Source organism: Archocentrus centrarchus, chromosome 13 (genome assembly GCF_007364275.1).
Source record: "Archocentrus centrarchus isolate MPI-CPG fArcCen1 chromosome 13, fArcCen1, whole genome shotgun sequence".
Taxonomy (NCBI): domain Eukaryota; kingdom Metazoa; phylum Chordata; class Actinopteri; order Cichliformes; family Cichlidae; genus Archocentrus; species Archocentrus centrarchus.
Genome location: NC_044358.1, coordinates 9,000,404 through 9,020,101, shown reverse-complemented (window position 1 = coordinate 9,020,101; position 19,698 = coordinate 9,000,404). Strand labels below are relative to the sequence as shown.

The following is a 19,698-nucleotide window of genomic DNA, read 5'->3' as shown; positions in this document are numbered from 1 at the left end:
TTACTGACACCTGAATGCTGCAGACCTGCAAACTGCTTTTATGTGGTTTGTTTTTTTTTTTAAGTTATGCAGTAAAAAAATATCTAATTTAAATGTCATGAAAAGAGTTGCATAGAGCAGTTTGAAATTAATAAACCAGAAGTCAGCAGTGAGTCTTCCATCACTTATTTAAATCTTCTACACCTGTGTAAATCAGACCCACTCAGCATTAAAAAAATCCCATTACACCTCTTCAAACTGCAAATCTTTGTGCTTTTACTTGATCTGTAACGGTGGTTAAAACCCAGCTCAGCCTGCTGATGTGCTTCCAGCTGATAAAGCAAGAGAAAAAGACTGAATAAAAACAGAGAGAGCACGGGGGGGGGGGGGGGGGGGGGGGGGGGGGGTGATGGAGGGACGCAGTGATGAGAGGTGATTTAATCCTCAGGGACAGAGAGCTGCAGTGTGGGTGAGGATGAGGAGGAGGAGGTGGAGGAGGAAGAGGCCTGTGGCGATGGCTGTGGTTAATCCTCCTTTATTTAACTCAGAGATGATCAGAGAGAAAGAGATAGAGAGGGAGAGAGGGGAATCCAAAACATCTCCTCCTCCTCCTCTTCTTGTCCTCTTTTTGCTTTTTTTTTTCCCAACCAAAAGGATTTACAGGAAGCAGCAGAGGCTGTAATCCTGAGCTCACCCAGCAGAAAAACAAAGATCTACAGCAGAAACGTGGCCGAGCATCGACGATCAGAAACTGTCTTCACACATGGAAACAAACGTGCTCAGATCGACCTCAGTGACTCTTATTCTCCGATTATCCGCCAGTCGTATCGCTCTGTTGAAGAAGAAGTATGCAGCTTCTGGATCTGCAAAGTGGATTAAATAAATCCACAGCAGTCTGGTTTTCCTCAGAAAGCCAGAAAATGTATGTAATGATGTGCCTTAAATCTGCACTCTCTTATGTCCAGCAGGGGGCGACTCCTCGGGCTGCTCACCTGATCTGTGATCTCAGTAAAAACTCTCGGGATGAGTTTATGGCAGGGGTCGGCAACCCGCGGCTCATCCAGGCTTAATCTGCGGCTCTGTGCGGCTCGTGGAATAAATTATAAGTATCCAATTGAAGTGCATTTTATTTTTGTCAGTTTGGTTTTTGTTGTAGTTTTAAATTGGAACATTATTGTGATCTTGAAATATTAAAATAAAATAATTTTATTTATCTATTTATTTATTTTCGTTTCTCAATATATGCGTCACTCGCGGTAGCCGCTATGGCTTCTGCTAGTATTTGCGGATCTCACTGTTTTGTTTTCCGTGGAAAACGGGTTCAAACGGCTCTTTCCGGATTACAGGTTGCCGACCCCTGGGTTATGGTTTCGGTCACTGGTCTCAAGTCTTACTGAATAAATGTGATGTTTGTTTTGGAGATGATCATCCCGTTAGAGTCAAAAAGGACTTTCAGCTGCTCCTTTGCCACAAGGGGCCACCACAGCGTGGTGTTGGTCATACCAGACGCCCTTCCTGACACATTTATCACAAGGTTTGTGTCTTCAGCTGGAATCGAACCTGCGAACTTTCCCTTGCCAAGCGAATGCGTTAACCACTACACCACTGGAGCATATAACAACGCAGTCCCAGCAAACACCACGATGTTAAATAACCGTCAGCTGATCGTTTTCTTTCAGTTTTGGTTGAAAATATCTGAAAGCTGGAGATATTATTTCTTTTTGCTGCCATTACGTTGAGTGGCAGCCGGTTACGCAGCTCCTGATGCCGTTTTTGACTTTTTTATTCCTCCTTATTAGATTGTTTTCATTTTTTAGCTATTTTTGCCTTCTTCTGTGTAATTTTTTTACCATTCTAAGATGATCTGCTTGGTGATATTATTTTTAACACTTTGGTTGTGTAACACAGTAATTTCCCAACTTTTGGGAGAAATACAGCATCTTATCCTGTCGTAATAGATGGAGGTAGCTACTGTGGCGTCACCCATTCGTGACTGTATAACCACATGCTCACTGAACTCTGGATAAAACTGATTTCTGATGCTTAGCGTGACCAAACTTTACAAAAGAAGCTCAGTGTTTTATTCAGTATGACCCAAAACGAGCCCATAAACTCATCAGGAAACTGTTAACTGAGGACCACTTTCCCGTAGACCTCTGCACCTGAAGCCTTTTTTGCAACCAGAGCTACCACCCCCTGGTGGCCATCAATAAGAATGCAGGTGTAAGGCATTTTCCCACAAGCTTCACTGTTCAGATGCTGTTTAGTCCAGACAGATAATGGGTAGATTGGAAAGAATCTGGAGATTTAGATCTGGGGACTCACTGTAGTCGCTGTTCTCGTCCTTGGTCCCACTGATGGCTCCATCAGGCTGCATCTGCAGGAAGAAGCCCTGCTCGCTGAAGAGGCGCGTCACGATGCCCTTCAGCTGCGGCTCTGAAACACAAAGACGGATGTGAGGTCCAGCCTGCAGACACACACACACACACACAGTTTGTACCTGATAGCAGGTCATCAGGTAGCATCAGTGAGTCTACACTCTAAACACACTTTCAGCACATATATATGTCAGCTCTCATCTAACCTCAGCCTCACTTATGAAAACTCATCTGAGATTCGAGAAGCTGAAGAAACAAACGAACATCTCATCATTTCCTGTCCAGGATTGCTCACGCAGACCTGCCCTCGCCCAGGCAGCATTTTCTAAAAAAAATGTTTTTATTTGGTTGCGAGAGCGACGCCCTCCGGGACCGACTGAGGAGCAAACAGCCCCTCGCTCTCATTTTGAAAGACGTCAGACAGACTCCATGATGGTGAAAAGCATCACTGATTAGCACTAATTAGCAGGTATCTGTGTCTGGGTACACTTTATGGACACTGCTTGCTAATCAAGCTAGCTATCCTTAGCTGATAAATTAGCACTAGCTCCAAAACACTAACATGTTAACCACCGGTTTAAGACTGTATCCTTCTTTTATTCCACTTATGTTTTGTCTGTGATATAAAAGTATTCCTGCTCCTCAGGCCCAGCAGACCATTGTTTGTAATATACTAGCAGAAACTCTTCAATCTGTGTGGATTAGGGTTTAATCCCGGGATCCGGGATTCCCGGGAAATGCGATCAGAACCATTTCCCGTTTCCCGGGAAACGTTAGACGGGAAACCGGGAAAAAAGTCGCGCGCGTCGATTTGACTTTCAGAAAGAAAAGAAAGCTTCAGAATGTTAAATTTAAGGAAATATTGAGAGAAGGGTTCGTTTAATGCGAAAAGCATTACTCTTCATTTCAGGCACGTTCAGCCTCCGTTTAAGGCTTCAGCCTTCATCTCAAGCGTTTTAATAGAGGTGTTACACAGTTGTACTTTTTTCCTCTTTAATTTGTTGAAATCGTAGGCAATGTGTTTACCCTAAGGTATTTTGTATTATATAATTTTATATTATATATTGTTATATTGCATTATATAGCCTATAAAATATGCCTGCCCTGAACAATAAAGAAATATCTGTTTAACTTCGAGTGTTTCTTTTCCTCGTTTGCAGCCGCTTACTAACAATCATGAATTAGGATACGGGCCTAATGTGTGAAGAAATTATCATGAAATAGATTGCTTTAACATATTTCGCTTTTAAAATGGAGTTGAGTAAAATGTATATTTTTTAGGCTATAAGGATTGGCCAGTTTTCAATAGACGATTCACAGCGAACCTACTTTAACCCTCAGACACGGTGTTATAAATTTGTTGTTGCCAGAATGGCAATGACCAAGTCGTAGTGCATTACTCAAGGCCCTGTGTTATGCCATATTATAGTGTAGTACGGTAGTTAACTTTTCAATGACTATTACAGCGTTCCACTGGTGGAGATATAGCGCAACAGATGTCGCCACGACAGCGTGGCTGAGCCTTTATCAATGCTGTGGAGATGAACCGTATTGTTTTGCACCAGCAGTTGTAAAATCGCTTGTTATAATTCCATGTACAATGGAGGAATATTCGAATTATATTTGTTAAGGGAGTGTTGAGGAACGACACAACACCGCATAGCTCGAGCACTCAAATGCCGAGATGTAGGTTTTATTGCATTAATCAAGCCGACGTTACCCCCTACTGGGCATAACAGGACATAGCTGGAAAGCTACCTCTACAATATCACAATAGGTTAAGGCCGACACAGGCTACAGAAGGCCTAATTAAAATAAAAAAATAAATAAACTTTTTTCCCGGGATTCCCGGGAAATGGCTCGTCATTTCCCGGGATTTGATTCATGTCATTTTCGGGAAAAATATTAAACCCTAGTGTGGATTGCAGAAGAGGGATAGCATTATCTGCATTGCAGGTCTGTAAACGACCGGGACAGGAAGTCTCGGCCGTGATATCGGCCGTCTACACCTGAAGCCCTGGATGACTGGCCTTTGCCCTCAGACCCAGAGTCAGCAGATGGCTGCTAACAGGTTTCCAGCCTTGGCCAAATGTGACAGAAAAGCTTTGATTGACTATAAAATGGCAAACAGACAGAAGCACACACAGTTCAAACCCCAGGCATCACTTCTGCCTGTCTGCAGCCTCAGATATAACACCCTGAAGCCACAACTCGCTGCCTGAATCCCCCGTTTGACTTTAAGACTGAGCTGAAGGTCTGAGGATGTAAACACTGAGCCCATGAAGCGATGCTCCAGATGACAATGTGGGCCAGAAGGACTCATCTCTGGCAGAAATAGACCAAAAGACAGCGAGGCTAATGTGGAGCAGGCCGCTGTGCTACTTAACATCCGAAAGGACCAAATGACAGACAGACAGACTGACAGACGTGTCCAGAAACCCTCCAACAAGGCAAAACTTCACCTTTAAAGCATCAACTGCCTGTCTTAAAGTAACACATCATTAAATGCCATCTGGTTTTACTCTGATTACCAGCTTCTGACATAACTATAAAAGTGTGATTTTCCTCACAGCTCTGATACGTCTAACTTAATAACAGAGGGATGTTTTTACATCATCAACATAATCCAGCCCAAATCCACTACACCGGGCTACGTGTACACAGCAGTACCGAGGGGAGGCTTACCGTTTTAAAGTGCTAATTTTTCACATTATTTTCCTGAAACTACAGACAGGATAAAAGACCCACTGGTTTGTGTTCGCTTTATTGTGTAGTGCAGTGATTCCCAAAGTGTGGTCCACGCCCCCCTGGTGGACGGTGACAGTACTGCAGGGGGGCTGCAGTAATAACATTCAGTTTGAAATTACTCACAAGTATGCACAGTTACATATTTATATAGATGTATTTATTTATATAAAAGGTGAAATAAAACTGGTACTTGAAGGTGGTTAGTTTGTGATATTACTCATTACTAAATTTACTGCTGTCATATTGAAGTTTGTGTCCACGTGGCAAGTGGGTTTGTTCATGGATTCAGAGAATAACAATAGCCGCCGTAAAGTAAACATTTTAAAAGATTCATGGATTAAAACATACATTTATGTTTATTAAACAACAATAATATGTAAAGTTTACATTCAAGAAGACAACTCATTTCTTTTGGTCATTTTTTTGCTTACAAATGCCTTAAAAGTGTTCGATAATCCATTAAAACCATCTTTTTTGTCTTTATCTCTTACTGTAAATATTAAATCCTTTAACATGGTTAACAAGCTGTAAAATCACGTTCATACAGTCATTTTAGCACATATATTTATATTATCTGTGCAGCTTTGAGGAAGGTGTCATGGTTTGTTTTAGGAGGTGGTGCCATGTTTTGATCTTCAGCGTGCCGATGATTCGAGTGCTGACAATCATCATCTGCCACGAAACATCTGCGAGGTGTAATCACTAATTATAATCACTGATCCGGGAGCTATAGCTGCGAGTGTGTGTCACACTGTGTGAAGAGAAGCTGTGAGTTTTAACATCTGTGAGGCTGTGGGGCGAAAAAAAAAACCACCTCATCACACGCTGCTCGCTGAACTCGGGCGTGATCAAACTGACGGCACCTTTAAAACCAGAACTCGTCTTCCATCGCTGCAGCTCAGCACAGCGAATAACGAAGAAGAGCATCTGCTCCTGGGAGCTTTTCACAGAGAGAAACACTGAAATCAATAAATGAAAATCTCTTAAATCATGTAATCATTTTTATTAATCACGTAGGATGATGTAAAAGGCAACATGGGGGGGGGGGGGGGGGGGGGGGCACCTGTGGTCTATGGGAAAACAGTCCATGGTCCTCATCATTTCTGGTTTCTACACACCAACACAGCGATGATGTGAACGTTCAGCTCGTGGCATCAAACCTGGACTTTATGAATCCATGATGCCACGGAGGCTGCTTCCATTAACGAGGTCGTCTGTAACATGTTGTAGTTCATCACAGAAAAAGTTCTGTTTTCCTTTTAGGACATCACGGACCAGACTGAGGTTGTGCGTGGTTCGATTCTGGCCCTCGGGCCATAGTTTACCCCTGCATGCTGCAGATAAAGGCGGAAAAACAGGCTCCAAGTATGCGCGCTCAGGACGAAGGAAAAACTGTGAGGGTTATGAAAGGATACTGGAAACGTGGTCGTGTTTTGATTTGAACGTTAGCAAAGTTGGGAGTGAAATCTTTATGGCTTCAAAAAGGCTTCAACTAGTAACAAATCTCATTAGCAGAGGACTCACAGAGGGTGAAACATCAAAGCGGGACAAAGCGCTGACGGTGGACTAAACACTGATTTCACCAGCTGCAGCGATCTCATGAATAACTCGGCCTCTTCCTACCAGCTCCTCACTGGAGAACTTAAAGTCTGCAGACTCCGAAGGAGCTGATCAAGCACAAGGGCTGCGTAATAGTTCCTTTAAGGAGCTGTTTGTTGCATTGCCAAGAAAACACGAGGCGGCAGCAGCGGCGGGGAGTCGGCTGAGAGATGCAGCTAGCTCATAAATGTGTAAATGCCGACATCCGTCCAGCTCTCCAACACGCTGCTGCTGCTCTCTGAGAAGTTTCCTCTGGAGGAAACGCTGCTTGAGTTCAGGTCAGTTTTTATCTCATTATTCTGCAGGAGGACTCAGAAAACCAAAAGGTTTGCTGTTATTTTAAGAAGAGCAAAACGCAGGCTGCTCACGAGCCGGAAAAACACTGTGGGGATTTCTATTCCTTCACCAGTGTTTATATTTAACACCAGTGAAGGAAATGATGCAACACTTATACAACCGTTGAAGAAACAGACAACATGGAGGAACTCGCAACAAACAAACAAAGTCAGGTGACTTTTATTTACATAATCTAATATCACAATGAACCCACAGAGTGCGCAACACCATGAAAAAATTCCCCCAAAAACCTCAAATTGAAGCTCTGCCGGTTCACTGCCTTCAGCTTTCTGCGCTTTGAACAGCAGTTGCAGCAGAAGTATAACCAAGCGTTTTAAACCTATTTTGGGGCAGTTTTTATGTCCTCCTGATAAAATTAACTTAAGCCCGTTCATTTAGTGGGGGAGGGGACTTGCTTCAATAAGGTTGGTAAGTTGGGACGTAACCTTCTAGAAGGAAATCTCAGGCTTCGTACTGCTCTAAACACACACCATAGAGAGTGAATGTCCTTACGTGGTCATTTCAGGTGCACAGAAGGCCCGCCCACTTGCTGTTAAAACCTTCTGTTTGCAAGGGGCAGCCAATTAGAAGAAAGCTGACTTAAAGGGGGAGGGGCCACAGTGAGGCCCAGGATAAGATAAGAGATGCTAAGCTGCTCTAGAAGTGAAGAATAAGATGAAGCTCGGGATCACGAGCACTGGACACAAATCTGTATGAGAGCCAGTAGCAGCAGCACTTGGGTCGAGTGTGCAGGTTTTCCTGAACGGTGAACCCCGAAGGACAAACGTGTGCCTGTCCCACCGCAGCACCGTTAACTGTTGGAAACCTTTGTTCTTTGAAGGAGTTTCACTCACCTGGTTTCCGGCGTACTGGTCTTTTCTTTCCACTGCAGAAGCGAACTTTGCTAAAGACATTGAAGATGTGTCTCTCACACAGAGACCTCGGGTCTTTACTGGGACTCGAGCGTCTCTTGTTAGTGGCGACCTTGTCGCTGTTGGACTCGCGGGCCTGGCGCTTCTGTCGGATCAGGGAGCTGGCGATAGCCGCCGCCATCTCCCTGACAGATGGGCGGAGCCACAGAGGAACAAAATACCTGCTCCTGCTGTCTGGTCCAAGTCTGAGGTTGTTGACCTTTCAGTCCAAAACAGGTGACATGTCGCCTGATGGGCCTCAGAGGGACTGAGTCTGGATGAAAAATGTTCTCCCTTATGGCAGATCCATGATAAGAAACTGCACCAAAACACCTGAGATCTACCGTGAGAAGCACTCGGTGCCCAGTGTTCACATGTACAGGCTTAAAAAAATACCAGAAGGATCCTTAAAATCCAGAAAAGTTAGGAACCTAAAAACCGGTTCACGTGTTTCGTGCTTGTAATTTTCACCACGTGAGTCATATCTTCCCAACAGAAGATTTTTTAGACAAATTAACTCAGATGATGAGACATAATTTCTGGACTAAATTACTGAGAAATATTGATATTTTCTTTCTTAAACAGCCTATGTAGTCGATGTATGAGTATATGTTTACATCTTGAGGCTTCCTTTCTGATGACTAATCCAAAGAAAGGTGATGAAGTCTCTCTCACAAATACTCTTCAAGTGCGGGCCTGGAAATGGATCACAAATCCTAATGGAGCTCTCAGTGATGTAAAGTTTAAACGTCTTCACTTCTGGGACAACCTTGTGATGAAGTCCAGAGATTCAGGTGAAAGCACAGTCAAAAAACCCAATGCCTGCTCTCTGAGTAACCGTAAAGGTTCCCACACGACTCACAGAAGATGCAGCACTGGCCTGGAGAGCATTTAATAAGGAATTAAGAAAAACCCTGAATTAATAATCAGCCGATTTTGCTTTGAGTAACTAAGCCTCGATTGAAGTGCTTATCCAAATGAAAAAAGCCACGGTGCCTGCTGGGTAATTTATCACTTTAGCTCGCCTCCATCTCAGGCTTTTAGAGACTCCGAAGGAAGTACACATGGCTGCAGGGATTTTCTTGATTTATGCACCACAAACAGAAGAATCAAAGAGCTACACCGTGATGTGTCTTCACATCTCTCTGGAGCGAGAGGAAAGCATCTTCATCCATCCACCGACATCAGTTTGTCAACAACTTCCTGAGCGAAAAGAAAAGGAGGAACAAACCCAGAGAAGTTCAGAATAATCCCAGAGAGAAGAGCCGACAAAGCAGCCGATTCCACACACATGGACTCCGCTCTGCTCTATTTTACTCCACTCTGTTCTCCTGCCTCATCCTCTCCTCCTCCTCCTCCTCTTCCTCGCAGGCTGAGAGCTGCTGAATGTGAAGAGAGAGAAGCGAGGAGAAAAGAGAGCAGCCGTCAGCGAGCGAGCGAGGAGAGAGAGAGAGCGATGGAGAGACAAGAGGTGGAGGTGTGGAAGAAGCTCCTAAAAATATTCTGCCTGATGTTTCATGTGGCTCCCACATCAGACCACTCTATCTTCACTGCAGCATCCCGACGCACACGGCCGCGTTACACGCCGCAGGACGACCGCCGGTTAGTGCAGGGAAACATCGAGGGTCCCCGCGGTTTGAGTCGTGCATGTTCGAGAAAATCTGTTTCTTTTGAATCCGAATTTTAACCTTCAATTCAGCTCATCAAATTCACAAATTACAGTCACCCACTGGCTGCTTTTTCAAAAGAATTTTGACCTGAAAGGGAGCATATCTGGACGAGAGCTTTGTTAGCAAGACCTAATTCAGGCTGTGCTCAGACTTATTCATTGTACACTCTGCATAATGACAAATAAAGGCATTCTATTCTATTTATAAGGGCATTTTTTTAAAATGGGGATTTTCTGCTTTAATTTTGAAAATATTCATCCACATGAAAAAGAAAAAAACGATGCAGATGTCACAAGCACGGCAGTTGGTGATATAACACTAACCTTATAGAAATGTTAGCCTATCAGAAGCCTGCAAACAGTAAGAGGGCCGATGCCAGAAAAGGAGATCTGAAAATGCAACACAAAATCTTTGTTTCCAGTTTTTCACTTCTTTCCATGTGTGTCTAAAAGGTCATTTATTCCAGTAGAAAAAAAATCATTTTAGGGTTTAGCTTGTTTTTTGTTTTTTTTGTTTTTTTAGCTCGACACCAAACTAAATCTAGAAAAAGAAATGACAAAATTTTGAGGGCGACGAGACTTCTGACCAAACTTACTGTTCAGTGAAGTTCGGTCAGAATTAGCAACAACTGCACCTTTGTGTCATTTTCAGAAGAAAAATCTACAAACGTGCAATAATAGGCACAATCACACAACCGCCTATAGACTGCTCATATATGGCAAAAAGCCTGATCACAGTTATTTGGTACAATAACTCACAGACTTTGGAAAAATACGAGATTTATTTAACTTGAATCAGATCCATTGAAAGTTTCCTTTTAATAATGGATTTTGTTCCCATAATTTGGGAGAAGAACGTGCAGGACAATAATCATCACATCACACCTTGATTATCTTTCTTTATTTCTGACTGGAAGTCAAAACTGTAGCTGAAATTTTAATTAGATTAATTACACAGTCCTAACCTCCAACCAGAAGAGCCCCGTCTGGACTCACCTCTTTACTGTCTTTGGTGAAAGGACAAAATGTATATATTTTACATGTAACACCGTTAAAGAACATGAAACACGGGTCGGCAGTTTTTTCATTAGTGCACATTACCTGTAGCTGGCTGGATGTAATCCCGCTCTTTACCACAAGGTGTCACTGTCAGATTTTAGAGTCACAAATTGGCATTTATAGGGAGGAGGTTGGGGTGGATGGAAAGTTTCAGACACTTTATTTTAACTGCAATCCTGAACTTTTCCACAAATTGAAACCAGATTTCTGGCACATCTTTTGCTGCTGTGGGTCATACCAGAGCGAAGGAAATCTGGAGGAGAGTCTGATTTATTCATGGAGGGAACAGAAAAACATGACATCAAGAAAAGATTAGAGTTTAGAACAAAAATTTACACTAAATACTTCAGTTTTTGCATGAAAAATGTAGTCCTGAGTTGAAGCCAGTTGTCATTTAAAAAAAACAAAAACAAAACACGATCCACATTAAATCTTTAAGCTCTACAACCTCCCAGTTTCTGCTTTGAGCCACTCTGCTGTGCTGCGCTCACACTTCCCGTCAGAGGCCGTGAAGTCGACTGCAGGGTTACATAACGCCATCTTTTTTCCCGCTGCATCTCTTCAGCACACGGACCTCACAAACACGTCGTCAGGGTTGAATAACTGTGAGATCTGCTCTGAGTGAAGAAACGCTCTCTGAGCCTGCAGGTATCGACATGATCTGACACTCAGCCCGCCGGCTGCTCGTTGTGCCGCTTCAGAGGAGCAATGATTCACTCATCGCTTCACATCTGATCTCGCTGTGAACGCTGAGCTGCAGCCTCAGGTAGGGCGGCAAAACCCAGAGAAAACTGATCCCAGCTCTGTGGATGCCGCTGACTCTGATTATTACAGTACAGAAGGACTGTTTCTTGATTAATTCATTAATTCTTTGGTCTAAATTTCAGCTGAAATCTCCTATACCCTCTCTTGGATGGCGTGTTAGTACGATGAACCGCACAGCAGCTGTATTGTTGGTCAGATCCAACAGCACAAACACGGTCCACAGGTCCAGTTCAGGGACTCCTGAGCTGAGGTGAAGCCTAACAGACAGCTAGCAGCTACAGCCACCGGTCAAAGAGGCCACGCCCCTAATAATACAAACTCATTGTGGAGCCTCTGCTGGACATCAGAGGAACTGCAGCTGGTAACAGTGAGGCATTGACTTCCTTTTTCAGCCTTGAAATAATTGGCAATAGTTGCCGCAATAATTATGGCAACCAGCGACCGTTGATAGTTGCAGCAAGGATATTTTTTAATCACTGTTTTTATATTTTGTTCTTGTTATTTCACCATTGACAAGTAAATGGAATATAATGTAGATTTTATAATGGGAGTCCAAGGGTGTAGCTTTACTCACAGTAGTCATTATTGATCTTATTCTGGACCTTTATGCTGATTTAGCTCCTATCACTTTGAGCTCTCCATAAAAGTGAGCTTTCGGGCATGTATAGGCCCAATGTTACCAGTAATCAGTCCAAACCAAGTATTCAGAGCAGTCTCAATGTTTGGCTCACAGAGGTTTTATTCATTTATGACAGAAAAATAATATCTCCTCCTTTTCCATTAATTTCCCAATTTCCAACTTTCAGCCACCTGTGAAGTCGCTGGCTGGATCTTCACTGTGATTGGCTGCCTGCAGTGTGAAAGGTGACACCGGGAAGCAGAGCGCAGGCGAGTCTTTATGAGTGGACGCACCAATTAGCTGTGAAGAGCTCGTTATACAATTCAATTATCAGGAAGGGTGAGTCACTGACAACAAACACAGTCACCATCATCATCACCATACTGAGTGTTTGATGGAGGAATAAACACTCACTGATGTTCACTTTTCCAGCATTAAACCCAGAACATTTCTCAGCATCCATCAGCAGACTTAATCAGCTGCAGTACACGTGTCATATACGTGAATATATGACACAACCTTTGACTCTGGACTCAGTTCACCTATTATCGCCAAATCGTGTATTTTTTCATTCTAAGAGAAAAGGCTTTTACAAAAAAATGAAAATGACTCAAAGTTATTTTACTTCAACTGATGGGCATGGACAACAGGACCTGTGCATCATCTCAGCGATTCAGTGTTTGGCAGTGTTAATTTCGTTGACAAAATATTTTTGTCATAGTTTTTGTTGACGACCCTTTTTTTCATGATAAAACGAGATGATAACTAAATAAAAACTACCTAAAATGATAAAAATGATGGCGAAATTAATTGACACTTTCGTCAAGGAGTGAAAACGAGATGAAAATGCTGGGCGGGGATGAAATCCAATCAGAACTGATTTAATTTTGTGACAGGGCGGGACAAGTTAGGTAAACATCCAATCAAATGCATAATTGCACAAATTTGCTCTAAACCCGGGAAGGACAAACTAGCCTGAGTTTTCTTTACTTCCGATAGAACTAAGTTATGTAAACAATGTCAGCAGGGAGAAAGAGAAGAGCCGATGTATGGACACATTTGTCCTTTGATACCGTGACAAACTAAACGATGTGTAAACCATGTGGGGCGACTATCTCGGGCAAAAACAGACAAATCATAAACGACATCTGCAAACCAGTCACACAGATCTCCATGCAAAGGTAAGATTTTAATGTCATGCAGGGTAAAGTGTTTTTCCCAGTTTGTGTTTAGAGAAAATCTCCACACCGCGGTGGATTAGCCTTTCCTAATCTTAGTCCTGAACACTGCCCTGAACCTTTCAGAGCGTCCTGCTGTAAAACGCTCGGATTATCTCAGTAAGGTGGTGTTAATGATCAGGTGTGTGGGAAGCAGGTGAAACGCTAATGTTAATATTATTAATAATATTCCATAACTTTTAATAAATGTTTAATTTTGTGTAAGTGTGTATAATGACTAATTCAAGGGAACTGAAGAAAAAGCATTTACATTTTACAGCCTTTATATTTTAGTCGACTATATTCTTACCATAATTTCGTCGACTAAAACTAAAATTATTCAGATGACTAAAACTAAAACTAAATTACATTTTCGTCAAAAGACTATGACTAAAACTAAATCAAAATTTGCTGTCAACATTAACACTGGTGTTTGGAGAGTGACATGTTTGTGAGACGAACAACGTTCAAATCAGCTAAAATGTCTGCCGGGGCGGGCTTGATGTGCCCGGCGCCACTTCTTATTGAGTTTTGGTCCTGATAGCGGTTTCCATGTGTTCTCTTTGTTTCCGTTTTGTTTCCTTGCCCTCCCCCATGCTTCATTTTGGTAGCTACTCTGTGTGCCTTTCATTACTGACTTCCTGTTTGACTGAAGTCATAATACTTTTGTAACTGTCATAAAATAAGCATTCAGGGTCAAACTGTGGTGGGGTACTGAGCTGTTCTTGTTTCAGATGCTGGAAAAGATGCTGATTAAAGGTGTCTGAACAGGTAAATGCTCTGGTTTGACCCGTGAGGAGTATTTTCAGTGAACAGGTCATTTCAGTTAGCACGTTTCAGCCCTCGAGTCACGTGACACTGTGACGCTGTTAAAAACAAGTCCTGGACAGCTAAGCGGGCCCGAGGCTGGAGCGAAGCTGAACAGGATGATCATCGCCAACCAAATGCACACGTGTCAGTGAACGCATCATCATGCTGAATGTAGGCCTATACTCTCACAGAAAAAAAAAAAAAACAGGTCAGCGTCTTTAATTACTGTCGTGTATTTGCGTCCTCGTACCTGCACAGTGGGACTGAGGGCAGAGACAGAGAGGAGGATGAGTAGAAATGTCTTCATCGCTCACTCTGATCATCAGGTCCTGATGCTGCTAGTAAGCCTGTCCACATCCTCACGTCAGACTCACATTTATCTCAACATTAAAAGGATTCTGTATTTATTTATTTGCTACCTACAGATATCTGTAGAAATTAATGAAAATGCTTTTTTGAGAGGAGACGAAAAACGATGCAAAGTCGATGTCTCTCTCTAAATCTTTTATCACACACTGAAGATCACTGCTGACAATGAAGCTTCAGGTCTGTGTGCCAAATTGAGCACAAATTTTAGTCCAGCACAGTACTTGAGGTTGGCCCATGTTGTTGTAGCTGTTATGGTCCTCGCTGGTTTCCTGCCGTGTCTAGGCTTTATTGCACTGAGTTCCTCCACCCTCCGTGGCTGAGGCTGGGTTTCCGCTCCACAGCTGTGCACCTCCCAGGATCTAAAGTCCTTGTCTTTATTCCTTTCCCATTCCCTTCTCATGCCTAAGACTTTTTGCCTCCTGGAGCAATAACCCACCTCTCTTCTCTCTCCCGGGCTCTGTGTGTAGCCTCTCAACACCATCGCAGTGAACCTGCTCGACTAATTCTCAGTTCAGTGTTCAGTAAAGACTTTAAAGTTGCTTTCATTGTCTGAACCTTGTTTGCATTTGTGTCCCATTCTCTGCTCTGCAGCTTGGCAGGTAACAGTAGCTCCTCAAATCCTTAAAACTTTGATTCATGAACATCTGGAAGCCTGGCAGGAGTATGGAAAAAATACACACTCACCCTCCTGAGAACAGAGGGGAAAAAAGTATCTTTTAATTTAACTCTGGCTCATCCATGTCTTTATGGAGCTGCTTTGTGCACTGGTGTGCAGTCATGTTGGAACAGGAAGGGGCCATCCCCAAACTGTTCCCACAAAGTTGGGAGCATGAAATTGTCCCAAATGTCTTGGTATGCTGAAGCATTAGGAGTTCCTTTCACTGGAACTAAGGGGCCGAGGACAGCTCCTGAAAAACACCCCCACACCGTAACGCAATGCAGTCAGACAGGTACCGTTCTCCTGGGAACCACCAAACCCAGACTCCTCCATCAGATGGGCAGATGGAGAAGCGTGATTCATCCCTCCAGAGAACACATCTCCACTGCTCTAGAGTCCAGTGACGGCGTGTTTTACACCACTGCGTCCGACACTTTGCATTGAGCTTGGTGATATAAGGCTTGGATGCAGCTGCCATGGAAACCGTTCCATGAAGCTCTCTACACACTGTTCTTGAGCTGATCTGAAGACCACATGAAGTTTGGAGGTCTGCATTAACTGACTGCAGAAAGTTGGTGACCTCTGTTTACTATCTGCCTCAGCATCCACTGACCCCACTCTGTGATTTTATGTGGCCTACCACTTCATAGCTGAGTTGATGTCGTTCCCAATCACTTCCACTTTGTCATAATCCCACTAACAGCTGACTGTGGAATATGTAGTGAGGAAATTTCATGACTGGACTTGTTGCACAGGTATCATCCTATCATGGTACCAGTGACGTGCAGTCAGGAGAGGCAGGTGAGGCACGGCCTCACCTGTCATCGTGGAAATATAAAATTAAAAAATAAATTAAATGGTTATATTCATTCAGTGATTTGTATTTTAAAGTTCTTTTCCATTTAACTACACCATTTTTAGATTAGTTTTTTCAAAATCGCTGAATTTTCGCATTTGCCGGTCAAATACTAAGAGACGAACGGTGAGGCACCAGCCCGGCGAGCCGCACCACGGATTGCGCAATCCGTGGTGCGGCTCAGTATAGTCATTGCCAATGACTACTAACTGTGCTGGCATACTATGCAGTGAGACCGGATTACTTTCCCTTTGCATGTGGCAATTAAAATGTTCTAACACTTTTACTATATGAACTAAATTTCTATATTTTAGCTGGTGTATATAATGCACAGTTTTTTTTTGTTTTTTTCATTAACAACTGTATGTGTGTGTAATGCATTCTTGTGTTGAGCGATCATGAAACTGCTGCGAAGAGACACTAGGTGAGGCACGCAGTTCTCGTGCCTCATGGTAGGGGGCGCTGGTGATCCCAGGGACTCTACGACTCCTCGGCGGCAAGCTACCATAAACAGTTAGCAAGGCCAGTTAGTTTTTCCTGTTGCTTGGCCTTATGTTCAACATGGAAGATTACATAACTCAACTGAAAGAATTTTCTAAACTGGACTTTCAATCGAAGCAGAAGATAATAATTAAAGGAAGACCAACACCGGAGCTAAAAGGTTTGCTTCAGACTATGTTAATGTTAAACAAAACAACTGTTGCCAATCAAATGGTGAATAAGCTATATGTTTGTAAATCTGATGTGATGACGTCAGTGCCTCACCAGTCACGACCCTCACCGCACGTCACTGCATGGTACCATGCTGGACTTCACTGAGCTGAGAGCGACCCATTCTTTCACTAATGTTTGTAGAAGCAGTCTGCATGCATAGGTGTTTGATTTATACACCTGTGGCCGTGGAAATGACTGGAACACCTGAATTCAATCATTTGGATGTGAATACCTTTGGCTAATCACACACACAGACACACACACAAAATGGAGGCCAACTCTAAGGCAACCACATAAGTCACACTATGAAGTGTGGAATATACCAAGGTGAGGTGGATGACATCAAACTGTATGCCACAGGTGATCCAGCTCACCAGGATCTACACTGAGGACATCAGGAAGTCATTCGGACTGAATAAGTGTGGCTGCAAAGAGAGGGAAGGTGATCTGTACTGAAGGGGCAGAGCTATGAGAAGGCAGAACAGCAGATATAGAGGATAGCTACAAGTACCTGGGTACCCCACAGGCCAACGGGTACCATGATAAAGATGCACGAAGGTCAGCCTCCAGAAGGTAAGACCAGTGCTGAGAAACCAGCTGAATGGTAGGAACAAGATCCGAGCCATCTATATATATGCCCTACCGGTCAGCTGGTATAATAAACTGACCACAGCAGGAGACAGATGCTCCTGATTTCTATATATATGGTCATTAGAGGAACTGAAGCCACAGAGATTATTGCTCAGCTAAACAAAACTTTTCATAGCCAAAATTTCTGTAATGCACAAGATTCACAGATCACCCAGATTGTACTCTGTGTCATTTGTATACTGGGCATCAGCACAGATGACCTTCACCTAATTGAGCCTAACCTAACCAACAAATGAGGGTTTAAAGTCTTTAATTCAGGATTTGTTCAGTCTGAATTCTGAGTGAGCACCTGCTCTTCAGCCTGTATCATGAACATAAAGACACTGAAACACACTCAGCATCACTGAACAGGCAACAGTTCACATCAGACCTGTGGATGCTGATATGCTTTCTGTTTTGGTTCATCCTGATAAAATGTCAGTAAGTATTTATCCTCCACCTCCCACTGTTCACTAACAAACACCTGTATGACATCACTGACCTGTCCTGGCCTGATAGTCCCAGGTTCAATATCTGCTGAATAATGTAAGTGTGATAACTTCATATCTGGGAGAGTCCAGGACCGAAGGACAGGAAATCCACTGTGGCAGCACCATAATCGATCCCACAGCTCATTAACACCCAGCCGGAGTGTGTGTGTGTGTGTGTGTGTGTGTGTGTGTGTGTGTGTGTGTGTGTGTGTGTGTGTGTGTGTGTGTGTGTGTACAGTTCAGGTATGTTTCCTGATCAATAGACAAACTGCCTCATCAGAGGGCAGGAGAAAGTCAGCAGGGCACTGAAAACAACAGCGAAACCATTAAACTGCCAGAGAACACAGTACCCATAGTACCCACAGTACACACAGTACCCACAGTACACACTGTAAACTCTTTAAACTCTGTACAAAGGGTGCTCATGGTATCAAAGAACCTCTCAGGCAAGATATATGTAGTTACTACTGCACTTGTTCTCTCTCCCACAGTTTTCAGTGATGCAGGGAGGCTGTGGCTTCACTGGGCGAGGCTCACAGGTCCCAGGAATGGGGAGACCAAAGACAAAGTTCCCAGTCACATTATTTATTTATTTTAGTACGTTTTTCATCAACGATTCCCTAATTTTTCAATAATTTTTACAGGGCCCATTGTATAGGCGGAAATAAAAGAAGAACACTTCTATTTGTCATGTGTTGTTGATGTGAAGTATGTTTCAGGCAGCACAGGGACGCGGTGGTTAGCACCATATGGCAGTTGGGATAGGCTCCAGCCCCCCGTGACCCTCAAAAGGATAAGCAGAAGAAAATAGATGGCTGTTTTATCAGGTATATTATTATTATTATCATCAGGTAAAATATACCCAACGTTAGTGATAGCTTTACAAAACTGCACAATAGTGTTTTAGCGTTAAACACAGTCTGGCTGAGCTGTGACTCACTTCTTATTCACACAACAGGAAAAGGTCATTTTAACCCACTCAAGCTACAAACCACTACTCTCCCCTTATGGAGAGGTTGGACTGGCCAAACTATGTTTTTGTTTTGTTTTTTAAACATAACCACAAAGTAGCTAAAAATGTACAGAAAAAACTCAATTGGAACTAAATGTCCTGAAATGATTGCTGAAAGTATTCAAGTAGAATTATGCAGGTTATTCAATGAAGGGGTGAACTCAATCAGGAGATTGAAAAGACAATGAAAAGGAACAAAGGGATAATAAGGTGCACGTGAACTTAAGCCAATAACAAAGGCGGTTAAATTCAAACACAGATACTCGAGGTACTAAACTTTGAAAATATACCATGATGTAAACCAAAGAAGAGGGATAACAGGGCACAGGTAAACTCAGGACTATATTTTTAACTAGACTGGGAAAAGCTGGCAAATAAAAATACAGCTAGCCGGATGAGGAAGTAACCTCCAGAAAAAACAGGAAGTTAACTGAAATAGGGATCAATTACAACGATGACACACTGTGATACAAGTGCACTGGTTCTAAAAGGAAAGGTAATGATGTGGAATAGGTCAACTTTATCAAGACAATAACCGTGGCAGGAAAAGGAACAAAGGGATAGTAAGGCACAGGTGAACTCAGTCAAGGCAAAAACAACTGCAAGAAAAATACATACAGCCAAAAGAAAGATGTGCAGAGCAAGATCAAAAGATCACAACAATGAACCACAGCAGCTCTGGGATTTGCCAGTGCAGTCAGTAAGCAGTAAGTATGAGACAAGTTGTATTTCAAAAATAACCTGAAAAAAATCTATTGTAAGTCCGAGCGGAGAGACATCCACATGCTGAAGAAAGACTAACAAACAGCGGTGTGGGCGGCACACAGGACAGCAGCTGGATGTTCAAAATGTTAACAGCAGCATGTATTGTTCCTCTG

The 19,698-nt window shown here is 43.0% G+C and overlaps 1 protein-coding gene across 4 annotated transcripts in view; it reads right to left on the bottom strand.

The window, feature by feature from the left end:
• The window catches only part of LOC115790593 (fibroblast growth factor 12), a 66,488-nt gene that overhangs the window by 18,588 nt on the left and 28,202 nt on the right, over positions 1-19,698 (bottom strand). For 3 of the 4 annotated variants that reach the window (XM_030744425.1, XM_030744424.1, XM_030744426.1), the window contains exon 2: positions 2,305-2,415. In XM_030744425.1, the coding sequence (XP_030600285.1) occupies positions 2,305-2,415 (111 nt within the window). Of the gene's footprint in view, positions 1-2,304; positions 2,416-7,894; positions 8,094-19,698 lie in introns of those variants that run through there. The other variant, XM_030744423.1, reaches the window with a different exon arrangement.